Source organism: Phocoena phocoena, chromosome 2, assembly GCF_963924675.1.
Source record: "Phocoena phocoena chromosome 2, mPhoPho1.1, whole genome shotgun sequence".
Lineage (NCBI taxonomy): Eukaryota > Metazoa > Chordata > Mammalia > Artiodactyla > Phocoenidae > Phocoena > Phocoena phocoena.
In genome coordinates, this window is record NC_089220.1 from 143,142,526 (window position 1) to 143,159,099 (window position 16,574).

General features: G+C 48.5%; 1 protein-coding gene across 1 annotated transcript; it reads right to left on the reverse strand.

Annotated features, from left to right (window-relative positions):
* Positions 1-8,200: 8,200 nt before the first annotated feature.
* On the reverse strand, positions 8,201-10,263 carry TLNRD1 (talin rod domain containing 1). The gene has a single exon (XM_065872444.1). It carries the CDS (start codon positions 9,937-9,939, stop codon positions 8,851-8,853), a length of 1,089 nt encoding a protein of 362 aa, XP_065728516.1. The 5' UTR covers positions 9,940-10,263; the 3' UTR covers positions 8,201-8,850.
* Between the last annotated feature and the right edge of the window lie 6,311 nt (positions 10,264-16,574).

Genomic DNA, 16,574 nt, shown 5'->3' on the forward strand with positions numbered 1-16,574 from the left:
GTGTAAAATGAGAACAACTCTTCATACCTCAAAGGGTTGCTTTAAAGAGACACAACGTAAAGTTCCTAGCGTACACAGGGGCTCAAAAAATGTCGGCTATTGCTTTTCTTTCATTGAACAAACATTTATTGAGTACACTGGCCACCTGCTAGGGATGACAGAGATGAAAAAGTCCCGATTCTTGCCTTGGAAGACTCCCAAGTCTATCAGCCAGCCCCCACTCCCTGCCACACACAGCTTCAGGTACCCCATCTGAGCTCTAGGTGATCCCCAAAGGTGATGCGCAGCTAGGCCCAGGACTCCTCTGCAGGTAAGCTGGTCCCAGCGGCCCCACCCAGGGCTCCTGATCCAAGGCCAGGCCAGCAGCTTGAATGAGGAGAGAAAAAGCTGTTCTGCTTCCGGTACAGCAGAGCTAGTCCAGGAGTAGCCCTACACCCTGCATCAACACTACTCAAAATTAATGAGCAGAAAAAGAAAAGGATGCTTAAGCCTTGGAATAAAGCCCACTCTTGAAGGCACCTGCAATCTCTAACTGAAAACTACCCTCCAGTTTTGGTAGTTTTTGGTGAAAACTACCAAAAATAAATTCAGTGAAATTCCCACTTAAATTATATTCAGTGACCCGGCACCTGAGAGTAGGAAAGACCGGTTCTGATGCCAACGTCATTCCCCCGCCGCCACGACAATATATCTAATTTGATCAACTCTAGGAACTACAAAGGTCCCAAACAGCCAAAGACCTAGACTACAGGATCCTCGTTAACATTAATTGTAATGCTTATCCCAGTCTCATGTAATTTGTTCTCCCTTTCTATCACTTGTACTACATTTTAAGCTCATCTCCATATTCCCAGCTCCCAGTACGGAATCATCAGTCTTAAGAAATGTCCAGGGAAAGGCTCCCAGTATCTTGATATCCCCCTGAGGCACCAATTAATGTCCTGTCCTCTGTGAGGAGTTGGTAAGCCATTCTCTTTTCAGCCGGAAAAAAATGGGTCAAAACAGCGTAGGAGGAACAATCTAGGTTAGGCAATTAGGAAGTGCTTCAAAAAATCTAAATGAATTCCCAGTGGACACTGCAGAATTCACTTCTCAAAGTATTAGGAGGTTAGAAGCATCTAAAGTCTCTCAGCCCTGAGATTTAACAATCCATAGACATGCACACCATATGGAATTTCATGAACATGCTTACGTGGGAAAAGATCAAAAGGCCTCTCATTTTTTTTTTTTTTGCGGTACGCGGGCCTCTCACCGTTGTGGCCTCTCCCGTTGCGGAGCACAGGCTCCGGACGCGCAGGCTCAGCGGCCACGGCTCACGGGCCCAGCCACTCTGAGCCATGTGGGATCTTCCCGGACCAGGGCACGAACCCGTGTCCCCTGCATCGGCAGGCGGACTCTCAACCACTGCGCCACCAGGGAAGCCCCCTCTCATTTTTAATATGTATTTAAAACCTTTTCTGGGAGCATTAAAAGTGAATAACCCTCAGATGCCCAGGAAGGAATCAACCCCCGGGATACCAAAACCATTTACTGTCTCTGAAAGGGAAGATGCTCTGGTAAATCACGGCAGCACCTACATACAAATCCTCAGTCAACCAAACAATGAGTCCTCCGAAAGCCATGATTTCTCAGGCCTGTCTTTTGTAGTTATATAGATGTAACACAAAAGGATGGTGTCCTTGGAAAACATCTCTACTGGAAGACAAACCAAAACACAAATAGCTTTTACTGAGGATGACAAAGGATGGGGCTTCTGGGTCTGTTTCTAACATTGTGTGGCCTTGAGTCATTCCTCTTAAGGTAATATAAAGAATGTGCCTAAACACTGTCCCAGATGCTGAGTCAATGTCTACTAAATCAGGAATGTTTTACCATCAGACTTGCTAAACCTGACACTATTCTAGACCCAACTAATGAGAGTGTCATCATCAACAACTTGACCCTATGTGACGATGGTCTCACACCCTCATCTATTATTATTAGTGCGGCTCTATCAGGTGTTCTGTGGTTGTCCAGGATGAAGCAAGAAGTCCTAGCGAAGTCAAGAATTGCTTGTTTCTAAAAACCATGGTGGGCAAGAAGGTGTGAGTTGAGCTCCAGAAAGAGAAGGACGAAGGAACTGGAACACTTGAGCCACCTGCAGGATGCATGTTTCAAATTATCTCATATTTCATATCCATTCAGTTCCACTTCAGGTATGTGAGTAATCTAGGTGGAAAAACTTCTATGTTTTCCGGAATTATCAGAGCATTGTGGCTGAGCCACATTGGATTTAAAGCCATCTCCATGGGACTATGTTTGGTCTCTGGCCTCATCTATGCAATGTCCATTGCACAGACTCCACTTAAATTTAGAGAAGGTATCACGGAAATTGGTATGGAGTATATGACTCCATCAAGACAGGTGAAGTAATATCACATGATCTATTTTTGTCGGTTCTATGGACAACTTTCCATAGCATTAACTGACACAAAATGCCCACACACCTTAAAAATTAAGTTCCAAGTGATAATAAAACTAGAATCATATTCATGTTTTTAGAACTATCTTTATCATGGAACTTACCAAAGAAGGAATATTTAAGTAAAACCCAGCCTCCAAGGAAACTTTTAAGGAAAAAAAAATTTTTTTTTTTCAGTACGCAGGCCTCTCACTGCTGTGGCCTCTCCCGTCGCGGAGCACAGGCTCCGGACACGCAGGCTCAGTGGCCATGGCTCACGGGCCCAGCCGCTCCGCGGCATGTGGGATCTTCCCGGACCAGGGCATGAACCCGTGTCCCCTGCATCGGCAGGCGGACTCTCAACCACTGCGCCACAAGGGAAGCCCAGGAAAATTTTTATACCAAAATTCTATCTGAAGGACTGGAATGACTTACCTATTCATTTTAGAACAGGAAGCTTGATAGTCATCAAAAAAAGTCAAAATGGAAAGGGCATCAGTAAGCACTAAACTGACCTAGGTTTCCTACAATATCTCTCTACTGATTTCTAGAGGTCTGACATCAATCCAGGTCTCCTAGACCCGAGGCCACCAATTTGTGATTTTTCACTTGATCAGTATCTTAAGTGTCATCTAAAACTTAGGCAAATTAGAACAAAGTCAGAAACGATTAAATATTAACACTGAGGCGACGCATTGCATTGCAATATTGTGGCAGAAGTTTTTCAGGGCAATATGCTTGTTAACCTTGCATGCACAGCATATATATTTCCCTTCCCGAAACAGAGGATTTTTTTTTTTAAAGCTCCCTCTCTGTGTCCCACTTCAGCATAAATCAGGATACATGTATGTTATTAGTGAATACTTAGAAAAGTTTGAAATTAGTACATGGATTCATTTTTAAACTATGCTAACAAATCTAAATTAGCATTTAAACGCTTCCCGGAAGTCTGACATTGTGAAGAACTTAAGACATCCAATGTTTCCAAGAACCTGGATAGGTTTGCCACATAGAATAACAGAAGACTTAGAAGACAGGGCTATGCTCTTTATTCGGGCCATCCTTGAGGATATCACAATACAGTTGCTGTGTCAAGTTACCCGAAGGGTAAAAGCAAGATCATTAGGGGAAAGAGACTTTAACATAAAGTGTTTCAGATAATACTTTTGATGATCTTATAAGTGGATAGGTCTAGTCTGTGGAGCTCATCACAAGGTCTTGCACTTCATGGGAATTCATCATAAATATTTTTTACAATGGGAAAACAGAAGCACAAATGTTTAGATGACATGCACAGTGAGTGAGACCTGCCTACTTCACAAGACTGCTCTAAGGACCCAATTATATAACATACATGAACACGCTTTATAAACGGAAAAGATCTAAATAAACATAATAAACGCCTAAGTTCCCACAGTAAAGAGTAAAGCGATGATTTGGTCACAACTACTTCAAAGCACCTCCTCAAACAGTGCTTCTCAAAATGAAGTGTGCCCAGAAATCACAGGGAGATCTTGCCAAAGCAAATTCTATCGGGTAGGTCTGGCATGGGGCCAAGATTCTGCTATCTACCAAGCTCCTAGGCGATGCCAATGCCAGCTCCCGGAAACACCCTCGTTGAGTATGGAGCCTCTAAAAGACCATCCTAATTCTTGGTGCACGGTTGGCCTTACAGGACATATTTCCTGAGTATATTACAAACTTTGGTTATCCCTAAAATGAGCTTTGCTCTAAGCAAATAAGTCTGTATGCTTCATTTGGATCTGAACAGAGTACTTTACAAACTCAACAGCAAAGCGCTCTTTCTTGGGTAGCAAAAGAGCTAAAGCGTTGGTTTTTAATTAGGTTGTCTGCTAGTTTCAGTTTTCTAGGACAACAGTCAACAGCATTGCAAAAACATCGGAAGCTAAGTTGCCAGTTTACTATTATATGACTTCAGTTCATCTCAAAAAGGAGGTAAGAGGAGGACACTGTACTTTTAAACACACACACACACACACACACACACACACACACAAGAAAAACCTGCCAATTCCAAATTGGCAGGAGAGACTAAATTATCTTTTCTAACTGAAGAAAAGGGCTCAAGATATCCAGAAGAAAAAAAAAACACCTGAGCAAACAAGCAACTTGCAGAAATGCTGCTGTCTCTTGACACAGAAGCACTCTGGTCTTACAGAGGCAGCAGGGAGTACAAAGAAAACAGCAGGCCCTGCAGGCCAGTGGTTCTGCAGACGAATCACCTGGGAGGGCTGGATGACACTCAGATTGCTCCACACCCTGTGTTTCTGATAGAAATAGGCCTGAGGTAGGGTCCAGGATTACACTGCGGATGCTACTGCCAGCCCACTGACCAAGTCTGGGGCGGCACCGAGTCTTTGCAAGGGGAGGAACCATGACCCCCTCACATCTGGACCCCAGGGCCTGGTACAGTGGCTGGCACCCAATCAACAGTTGCTGAATGAATGCCTATTATAACTTCCACTTCCAGAAACAATTTTACTACTTACTTAGTACACTTGCTGCAGGCATCTTGTACACACATTCGTTTAAAATAACTACACATGTGAAAGGCATGATAGCCCATGACCTGAAGGGGCTTTACAGTTCAATTAAATCAATTCCAATCATAGATACAAGTAACACAATTTTCCCCTATACTATCGGAACAGTTCAATCTTTGAGCCTCTGCCACTGAGGTGGAACCAGACAACTCACCTACCCAAACGACCCTAAAGAAAAACCCTACTTAAGTAAAATAAGCCAATTCATTTCACGCATACTCATGCAAAAAAATGTATTTTTTTTTTCATCAAGACAAGAATTTGCCTGGAGGGAACACAAATATCTGTGTCCACACTGGAAACCCAGAGACGGCCTCCTTCATGGCTCTTCCAGGAGTTGGAAACCTAGGCACCAAGGAGCCAGTGCACTGCCCCACAGGTTAAAGTACTACTAAGGCTTCAGAGATTTCTTCTCTAACTGCTGTTTACCAAGCAAAGCTCAGGAGGGGCTTTGGCAGGCGTTTTTCAAATCCTCTGCCTGACTGGCATGTTACCATAGTCACATTCATTCCGAAAAAAACAGGTGTTTCTGTTAAAATTAGCTGTTTCAAACTGTCAAATATTTTAGATCCCTATGCCAGCTTTAAAAAAAGAAGTATTTGTAAAATAACCAATCAGGTGTAAGTGATGCTTCCAGAATTATAAACTCTTTAGATATTTTTTGAGAAACAGGAGCCGAAATTAAAAAAACAAAACAAAAAAAATGGGGTGGAGATGAGGATGGGGGAGGAACATACACACATACAGACACACACACAGAGACATACATAATTTTTGCATTTCCTAAAATCAACCCAGAATGAGTAACAGAAGAAGGCCAAGCTTAAACAGCCAAGACAGAGCTGTGCTTTTTCTAGCTAAGCCTTGTGTTTGAAAGCCTTTTGTCCCATTGACTTTGGTGGACTGTCATAAATAATGGCTTTTGTTCCAAGAACACACAGCCATGAGTTCCTTCTCTTATGACCATTCAGAGGAAGCTTTTCAACATCCCTAGTCAGGATGGTGCCCGTTAAGCCCGTGTAAGAAAACTTGCCCTCGGAAGTCAGAGGAGCCCAAGAATAGATGTCTTAAATTAACCCGTGTGGTTTAATTTAACAACAACCACCAAAAAAAATCAGGCCACTCTGATTTTATTCCTGGAAACAGTATCTCTGCTGCCCTTATTAAACCCAATGAAATAGGTCTGAGATGTTCCTTTTACAAAATCAGGGCTATTTCAAAAACAAGTTTAGCCACCTGGTACACTGGGAGAAAAGTTAAAATGTCAAAGAGCTGTGTGTGCCCAGCTAAGTGAGTGATACACACAGAAACACTGTGCACTCCTCACTCTGCTTTCCTGAAGCCTGCTGAAAACACACAAGCAGAATTCACTTCAAGCCACCTGCTGGATGAAAAATCCTAAGCTTTATCTTAGAGACAGAAGGAGGAAAAAGGAGGTCAACACATCACTGAAACTTTTAACTACAGAGGACAGAGATTTTGACTGCAAGTAAAAAAAACTTTTAATATACAGAAATGTTAAAAGCAACTACCACTTAGCTAAGAGGAAGAGAAGTTTCAAAATTAATTTGGTGACTAGCTAGTTAACTGCATCCAAGTAGATAGGAAAAGTGATTTTTTTTGGCTTGCACTGTCCTGAAAATTGCTTCTGCAAGGAATGAGTCCAAGAAACAATTGGAAATTCTTTTTTTCCTAATCAGATACCAAATTTGCAGATTTCTGGCTCTGACTGTATTTTATTTTGTTCCTTTCAGTTGACTCTTTATGATCTGCATAGGCTAAAGGAACCATACAGTTATAAACTTCAGCATTACTTATGCAAACTCAATGGATAAAAATAAGTAAAAATTCTTATATGCAAGCAGGAGTGTCATTGGCACACGGGTTAGGTAGGTTTCCTTATCTCAAATACTTCCTGAACCTGACTGATCCAGACTAAAGAAGGGCAGGGGGAGAGGAATAAACATGCAAGATCATTTTCATCTTTTAAAGACTTCAGAAATTTAAATCTACCAGCACCTAAGAGAGCAAAACAACTGCTCCCTTGACCGTTCTTAAGAATGTATACACTCGACCACTTGGAAGCCTTTTTCAAACTTCAGAGCTCAACAGTTGTAGTAAACCCAACACAGGTTTAAGAGGTTCTACAGGCTGAACGTGATGTTCATGTAATAAATACAACCATCCAAGTAAAAACAGTCACTACAGCTTTCCTCCCCAACACATCACTGTTGAAAAACCTTTCTTTTCAGATCTGTGCGAACTGCAAAGGCTTAGGCACGACAAATCCCAAGAAAAATGTAAATGGAGCAAATTTAAAGCATGTATGAGTTTTATCCATGTGGCTCTCTCAGGATAAGCACGGCAAATACATCTGTTATTTTTTCAGTGGGAAAATGTTCAAAACTCAGCTAGGGTCAGCAAAACCATATAGCCCCTCCCCCAAAAGATTTTTTTCTTAAAATTGTCTGCAGAAGGGACCAACTACCTTAAAATAACTCCAAATTTCATTGAACAAAGCATCCTTCCATCATACAATCAACCGGGGCATATCAGATCAAGGTCACAAAAATAAGCCTCTGCCTGCAAACATGCTGTGGGTCTAGAAAGCTCTTCTCACACTTTCCAGAATACCTCTCCCTCTATTACAACAGTCTAGAACACTCTACGTTTTTGTGTTGTTTTTTTCTCCTAAAATCATGAGTAACTGGATCTTGTCTGAACACACCTGTCTTACTCTCGCTTGATGTGTGCAGGTCCATACACAGATTCTCTGACCTGGGAAGGCTGGCATTCCACACAAGATTAGGAAGAGGCTTACCCTGAAAAAGACAGGCGGAATACAAATCAGACTGCAGTCAGTCTGAACCCTGTTCATTAGGACAGAAAAATCAGAGGGGACAAAGGAAGCAAAACTACTTTCCAGGAGAAACAGGAAAAAAAAACCCACTCTAGCACTATACGTAATCCAACCATAAATGTGTCCCCTGCCTCTACAAGGAGAGTGTTACACACAGTTCTCTCTTCTTGAATTCTAGGCTGCTCAAAGAAGTTAACTCTCGACGAAAAAGCAGAAAGGGCTGAAGGTTGGGAACCCACCTCATTGCTCCCAAGCAAACTTTCCAGGGCACCTTTCCATGGATGACATGCAGCCTGCAACATTACAATGATTGAAAATCAACAATACTTGCAAAAAGCCATCTGAGAAACATAACATTTTATTAATAGATGAAATAAATACTCCAGTACATGCAAGGTAAAAACTTGACATGGTGGGGGGAATCATTCTATAGTGTAAATTAAAAAATAAAACACACACTCACAGTAGCTTTTCCCCCCATTTGCAAATCACATGGCAAAGTCATACTCTTTCCACACCAAGTATACGCCTAACCCATCACGACTGCTTAAAAAAATAACAACATACAAAAAAGGTAGCTACATCCATGTCTAAGGAGAGAAAACTGAGGTAACCTTTCTCTTAATTAGGGGGAAAAAAAAAAAAGACCAAAAAAGAAATGAACCCATGACCTCCTTCCTGCCCAATTAATAATAAAATTTAGTGGAGGAATTCCGGAAGAGGAGCCGGGGCAGGGGGCAGGGGTAATACCGCAACCAGCAGATGACACATCTTCCATCTCCTGGTGTGGGCTGCTGGGCACCGGGGGCCCTCCGAGTGCGAGTGCGTGTGTAAATGGTCTGCATGGCCCTGCCTTCTGGAAGATTCCTCTCGAGCATTTAACATGGGGTGGGGGAGTTCACTTTTGATTTCTTTGGTATAAATGGAGAGGGGCAGAGAATTAGCCTGGGAGGGGGGTGGAAGAATGGGATGAGGGTGGGAGGGTGCTAATTCACAGAATTGGAATTCACTGGCGGTAAAGTCCTGGGCGAAGACCTCTCCCTTAAAGCCTGAGATAGCAGGGTGCAGCCTTCAGACACGGCACAGGCCGAGTTCCTCAGCCTCTCCCTGTGGTCCGACATCTTGGCGCCCCCGTCGGGGTGCTGCGCCAGATCCCTGAGGCACTGGGTCAGGAGTACGCAGGCTGACACCACACTCATGGCGCCGCCGAGGATGGCGGTCTGCACCGCCTTGCCCTCGGCGCTCACGGCCGCCGCGCGACCCAGGAACTGCGGCTCGGTGGCGAAGCCCACCAGTGCGCTAACCGCCTGCACCAACGGCCCGCTGAAAAGCGCGCAGCGGCTCCGAGCCAGCTCGCTGGGCGCCGCCTTCACCTCGCGCACGCAGGCCAGCAGCGCCGACGCACTCGTGCTCATGCACTTGACGCCAAGCTTGAACTGCTCGCGCGAAAAGCGGTCCCGGGACTTGTCGCTGGCCAGGGCGCACGCGTCCGTCAGGAACTTGAGATTGCGCGACAGGCCCTGCGACACCTCCAGCAGCAGCTGCGGGGTCAGGTCGGCGAGCGGGGTGGCGCGCAGCACTGCGCAGCCCTGCTCCACCTCGTGGCGGCAGCGTGTCACGCGGTAGCGGTCCACCAGGCCCGGCTGCGCGGGCTGCGCGCCCGGCGTGGCCACAGCCGCCAGATAGGCCGCGTGGGCGGAGCACTCGGTCAAGGACACCACCAGGTCTCCCAGCTCCACCAGGCTGTCCCCCGCTTCCCCGAAGCGGCCCATGTTGAGCTGGCTCTGCACGTCGTGGGTGAGGATGGAGAGCCCCTTGGTGCGCGCGATGATGGTGTCCCGGCATTGCTCGAAGGACTCGGCGCCGGCACAAGCGGAGGCGGGACCCTCGAAGAGCACGGGCCGCGCCTCGCTCGACAGCAGCAGCAGGTCGGCCACCAGCTGCATCTTGCCCTTGCAGTGGTCGCAGACAGACACCAGCCTCTTCCGGGGCTGCGAGCAAGCCCCGCCGACGGCGCTCGCTGGAGCCGGAGAAGCCGCCTCGCCAGTGGGCTTCCCAGCGCTGCCGCTAGCCATCGCGCCCGGGGGGCACTGGCATGCCGCTGGGGAGCCCGCTACCACCGCCGCTGCCGATGCCGCCGCCCCCGCGGCCGTCGCGACTCAGCTGGCCAAGGCCGCGGTGCCTTCCCCGCACCATCATGCCATCCACCGCCGCGGGCAGAGGGCACTGGGCTGCGGCGGCCGGAGCCCGGGCGGCGCGGAGCGGGCCCGGGGGCCAGAGAACGCAGGAGGCTCTTCGGGGCGCGGGGAGGGGGCGCAGCGTTCGGCCTCTTGGAGGGCTTGCAGGAACCATGAACCGGAGCAGAGCAAACTCACAGACCGCGCTCCTCGTCGCCGGACTGCCAGGAAAGTCCCTTCTGCTGGGCTGCCGCCGCCACCGCCGCCTTCCTGGGCATGGCCCGGTCCGACCGCCCGAGCGGGGGGAGGGGGGCGGGAGAGGGAAGCTGGGAGTTGTCCTTCCTTCCTTCCTTTGAAATCAAAATCCCTTCCTCGGGGAGGAGCGCGGGCGGCGTCTCAGGCGGGCTCTGCTGTCAGCCACCTCGGGCTCGGCGGCGCACGTGGGCTTCAGGCGCCCAGACACCGCCAGGCTGCACTTCCCCGCGACGGCGGCCGGGGCTGGCCCTCTGGGACGCGCGGCCACCCCGTGGGCATCTCCTGCCTCCCGCTCTCGGGAAGCGGCGCCGGCGGCGGCGGCGGCAGGGCCGAGGGTGTGGCCGATGCTGGCGCGGCCGAGTCAGAGTCGGGCGGGAGCCTGCACTGATTGCGCTCAGCGGCCGCCCCGCTCGCGCTCTCGCCCGCCCGCCGCGCCCGGGCGTGCCGGGAGCCGCGGCGGCCCCTTCCCGCCTCGCCGGTTCACAGAGCGCAGCTCGGCGCCGAGGCGGCACGCCCTCCCGGACCGCGCGCCCCGCGGCCCGCCGCCGGCTGTCGGCGCGAGTCCATCCCCGTCGCCTCCGCCTCGCCTTGGGCCCGCAGCGGCTGAGCTCTCCCGAGACCCCGGGCCCTGCGCATCGGACGTCGCCGCGCGCGTCTCCCCGGCGGCCCGGCCAACTCAGAAGGTCCCCGCGGCGCTGCGGCAACTCGCCCGGGCCCCGGCTCCTGCCATTTTTGTCAACCTCCAACTTCCGAGCGAGCCGGGAGAAACTGAAAGGAAGGGCGGGGGCCGAAAAGCAGAGGGGAAAACACCCGCTTCCTCTCCCCGCGCGGCTTCACCTCTGAGCGCGGCCGTGGGTGCGCCACCGCCCGCTCGCCCTCCGGGGCTGCTGGAGGCTTTTCCTCTTCCCGGCCGCGCCTCTCCCCCCAGCTCGCCACCGCCGCCGCCGCCGCCTCGGCCGTAACCTCCCTGGAGCCTATAGAAATCTTTTGTGTGGCGTCACCGCCTTTCGTTTAAATCCCGCTTCCTCCTCTCGCCCTTCCTCCCGCCCCCTCCGCCGCTCCCGGATGCTTGCGCGATGCGCTGCTCCTCCCCCGGGAAGCTGGGTGGCAGCGGGGGGACGCCCCAGCCCAACGCGGACGCTGGCGGCGCCCGGCCGGTGGTCCCCGGCGGAGAGTCGGGGGGAGCGGACCGGAGGCAGGCCCGCCCGGGCTGGGGGCTCGGCGCACACTCTTGGAAGACCGGGCCACAGCCGCCAGTTGGCCATACGTAAACTCTCAGCCCAACCGGGGGGCTCCGCGCTTCCTCCCCGCCCAGGGAGCAAGTCTAAAAGGTGGCCTGTGTTCTGGACCGAAGGAAGGAGGACGCTCGATACCATCCCCTAGAGGTTTGCTGGGGTCCGGTCATCGCTTTTTGCGGGACGTCGACCGGTTTGCCAAGCTCTCCCCCGCCCTTTGTCGTGTTTGATCCTCTTCCACGGTGGGATTCTGGAGGGGCTGTGCGGGATGGGAAAAGAGACCTGGAGATGGAGCCCGCAGAGCCGGGCTAGACGCTTCCCGCTTCTGCCCTTTAACTAAATAGCCCTTGTATAGTTAGAGCGCGAACTTTGAACCAGACTTCCTGGGGTCAGTCTTCCCCCAGCCATTTATGAGTTGTGTGACCTTTTGCAAGTTATCTCTCCAAGTATCCGTTTTCTCCTTTCGAAATCAGATACTGTGGACTGACCGCCTGAGTACTGGACTCATAAATGTAGCTCTTAGACTTATGAGCCTTCACCGGCACAGTTTGCCCTCTCATAACTTCTGTGTCTCCAGCTGTATGATGGAATAATAGTGGCCACAGTGAAATAAGAGAAACAGCCTTTGAAGGTAAACATTATTATTCCCATTTTACAGATAAGGAAAGTGATGCTCAGATGCCTTAAGTGCCTTCCTAAGGTTAAGAAGAGAGCAAATGCATGAGCAGGGAGCCAACCGCCAACCTCATTTTCATTTTACCCAGTGCTTACTCTTCAGGAAGTGGTTGAAGCATCTAGGCTTCCCCCATTCCCCCCACCCAGGGGTCCCCCCACCTCTTAGTCCTGAAACACATCTAGGTGCCCAGCCCAGCACAAGCTGGGTGTGTTCAGCCAACGGAGAGGTTTGTTCTTCTGCCCCTTCCTCAGACCTGGTGTCACCTTTTTTCAACCAGTTGTAAATGTCACTTGTAACTAGGATGACCTTGCGATTTATTGTCCAACCCGAAACAGTTTCGAGAGTGACTGTGAGACATGTTACTAATAAATTAACCGGTAACAACAGACCCAAACCTAAATGGATAGTCACCCTGCTTATATCAGTAACTTAAAGGGTCCTTATATATCTTCTAAAATCTAAATGAACCCGCTTATTTTGCAAACCAAGGCCAATAAAACTGCCGATTTTCTAAACTAGTAGCAATTCCTGTAGGATTAATCCCTTTTATTTTTCTACCAGAGAGAAACTGTTGGATAAGTCAAGGTCTTTCCATGGTAACCCAGGAATAGCATCCTAGTCCGACTTAGCTCTGAAAACTTATGAGAAAGTCAGACCCTTCCCTCCATGCCTAGTTTATTCATGAAACTGCTCTGGGATCAGGGAATTTTTTTTCCAAAGCCACTTGGTGCCGCCCCTGACCTCTTCCTTTTCTTCTACATAGGCACCTTCAATGGTTGGTGTTGCTGGAAATCTTGTACCCCAACAATGAGCTGTGTGACACATAAAATGTCTCGCTATATTCAGTGACGTTTGGTTTAGTTTTTAAAATCGGATAGGATTGGTTTCTTGGCCCTACCTGCTTCATTTTTCAGATATGGCCTCTCTTCCTAAACTAATCCTTTCCAGATACTGATTCCACCTTCCTCTAGGTCACCTTTACTTTGTGCCGTCTTTCATCCACTCTACAAACACTGGGCACCTACCATGTGCCAGGCCCTGTTAGAAAATAAGTAATGTGAGGGCTCTACCCGCTCTGAAGAGTAGAGTCCAGAGAGAGCAACAGGGAAAACAGGTCATCACAACTTCACTATTGGTCTAGTGAGAGCACAGAGTCAAGAAACTCGAGTCGAGAGAGTGGTACTCACCAGATAGTCCAGTTGCAATTAGGCAGGACCATGTCATCAGTTCTGAGCAATGAAATGTAAGTGGTGGTGATGTGCGTTATCTCGGACGGAGGCTGTGGAAAGCCAATCTGTAATTCTCCACCGTCTGTGGAAAGCCAATCTGTAATTCTCCACTCTCCTCCCCTGCTGCAGCTGCTCGGGAGACTGTTCTAGGTAGTGCAGCTGAAAGATGATGGAGCCTCCATAAGCCTAGGTGACCGTGGAGCAGACCCTCTGCTGACTGTGTGGAACATGTAACATGAGCAGAAAGTAAACTCACTGTGAAGCCACTGAGATTTGAGGGTTGTTTGTTGCTGAAGCATATTTTCGTCTAACTGGATTAACAGAGGAAGGCAGCATCTACCCCTAGACTCACAGCAGTAAGGGCTTTTTCTGTAGAAAATGCCACCCGGTACTTCTTCTAATCCTCTTTTAAAATTGAAATATGAGCCAAAGGTACCGTGCAAAGTATTTTCCGTTAAAGTGAAAATTGACAGAAGCAAGGTGCAAAGTTGTGGGCTGAAGGACTGGCTGGCGGAAGGTGAATGGAACAGACAGGAGGAAGCTGGGGGCTGTACAGAAAATGGCTTGGCCACTGGAGAATGTATTCTCAGTGCCCAGCTCAGGGCCAACACGTAGTAGGCATTTAATAAATAAATGAATGAACAAGATGCAAATAGAGAGCTGACTGAGGATTTGGGGAGCAAAGGTGGAAATGACAAAGGCCAGATTAGGGAAAAATCCTGTCCTTCCTTCTTTGCCTATTCCAGTAGGTGCATCTTCCACCTGGACTTTAAGCAGGTATAAGACAACAGTATGAGCCTCTGATTTTCGTGTGTGTGTGTGTGTGTGTGTGTGTGTGTGGTAAAATATTCATAACATAGAATTTACCATTTGGCCATTTTTGTGAACCTAGCCACAGGTCCGTGGTAACATAGAATTTACCATTTGGCCATTTTTGTGAACCTAGCCACAGGTCTGTGGTATTAAGTGCGTTCACGTTGTGCAATCATCACCACCATCCATCTCCAGAAACCTTTCATCTTCTCAAACTGAAATTCTGTACCCACTAAACAATAACTCCTCATTCCCCTGGAAGCCACCATTCTGCTTTCTATCACTATAAATGTGACTATTCTAAGTAACTTATATAAGTGGAATCATATAATATTTGTCCTTTTCTGTCTGACTTATTTCACTTAGAATAATGTCTTCGTGGTTCACTGCTACTGTCACGTGTGTCTGAATTTTTTTCCCTTTTAAGACTGAATAATTTTCCATTGTATGTATCTAGCCCTATTGGGTTTTGATACCCAACTTTCACACTGCGCTCCAGATTTTAGCAGACTAACAACCAAGCTGTGTCTGGTCTACAGTGCCACCTAGTGGTCAGTAAGGGGCATTCTCTGCCCTAATGTATCTTTCCTTTGCAGCAGTGTCGCTGTTTTGTTTTTGTGCTCTTAGGTGGGCCAGTTCATTCTCAGGCATTCTTTCTTATACGTGGCCAAGCATCATCCTTAATATCTTCCTTTCAATGTCTTTTATAAAGGAGAGAAATTTATATCTGGAAAAATTTGCCCCTAACCCTCCTTCTCCCTGATTCACTCATCCCCACAGGTGATGAATGACGGTCTGACATACATTGGACCACAGCTCATTTAAGGAGCAGGGTCACTGTGTGACAGGTCACTCTCCTAACCCAGCATGTCCTCTTTCTGGTGTATTTTGTTTCCATACAATAAGAGCACCTGGGCAGGATCTCATCCATCACTCCCAGATACCACCCTCTCCCCCCACACCTTCCACCCTCCCTCCCTCCGTGCCGTCTCTGTTCACCTGAAGCTGAGTGTGTGAGAGAGGCCTGTGTGTAGGGCCAGTCATAGCATGGCAGGCACACCTGAGCCTTCAGGTCCGAAGATCTGGGAGATCTGGAACTTTCTGCGATCGAGTTTACCAGGGATCCCTACATGGAGGTGAAGGTTGCTTTCACAGATAAATTCTCTACCCCATTTCCCTACTGGTTAATGATCTTTGGATGTATTTTCCATTTTCCAGAATTCTGTAGGGGAGAAAAAATAAGTACTGAGATCTAGGCTCCCCAGATCCGTTACATGGAGCCTCCCTGACCCCGAGACATACTCAGGCATTTCTGTTCCCTTGTGCCTACTGTGCTGTGTGCCCAGCTTCATTGTGGCCATGAGCATAGTGTATTTGTAGCTGTCAGCTTAACTCTCTCCCCACCACCCTGTCATCTCTTTAAGGACAGGACTTGATCTATTCATCTCTTCCCCACACCCGGTGCATTGCGTGGTTGTCAATAAATGTCTGTGGAAGTAATAAATTAATGAATTAATTCATTTGCAGTTCTCTGCAAGGAAGGCATCCTTTCATTGAACCAAAATCCTGTTGCCCGCAGCTCTTACTCAGTAATGGACAGAGTCATGGACATTCATGAACCCACAGCAGGGGCGTGGCCTGTGTGTGATCGTGACCTACCGCTCACAGCTCTAAGGTTGAATGCTTGACCTTTGCTTAGCAAGTGTGTTCACCCCATTTCTCTTACCAGCTTGTTTTGGAGGGTCCAGGAAGCTAATTCTTTGGAAACAGATTGTGAGTTCTCTAAACGTAATTGCATATATCTGTGCTGCAACGTATAGGTGATGTTTCAGATAACACAGATAAAATTCCTACCTTTTCCTCTTAGGAGAGGAATTCAAATCACTTCCCTAAATTTTCCAGGCAATTGCAGTATTATAGACAATTTGAATTAAGTGTATTATTCTGAGAATTTCAGTTGAAACTAGACTTTTTTTTCTTACATGTTGGTGAAGAGAACAGTATCAATCAGTATTTTAGGAGCATCGGTGCATTTATGTGGGTCCCCCACCCCTTTTTAAAAAAATTTTTTTTGCGGCACGCGGGCCTCTCACTGCTGTGGCCTCTCCCGTTGCGGAGCACAGGCTCCGGACGCGCAGGCTCAGCGGCCATGGCTCATGGGCACAGCCGCTCCGCGGCATGTGGGATCCTCCCGGACCGGGGCACGAACCCGTGTCCCCTGCATCGGCAGGCGGACTCTCAACCACTGGGCCACCAGGGAAGCCCCCTACCCCCTTTTAAAATACAATTGATTTGAAATCCCATGCTCAGAGGCAGCCTCGATGT

Coding starts and splice junctions, on each gene's coding strand:
- TLNRD1 (XM_065872444.1), bottom strand. CDS start 9,939: ATGGCTAGCGGCAGCGCTGGGAAGCCCACTGGCGAGGCGGCTTCTCCG.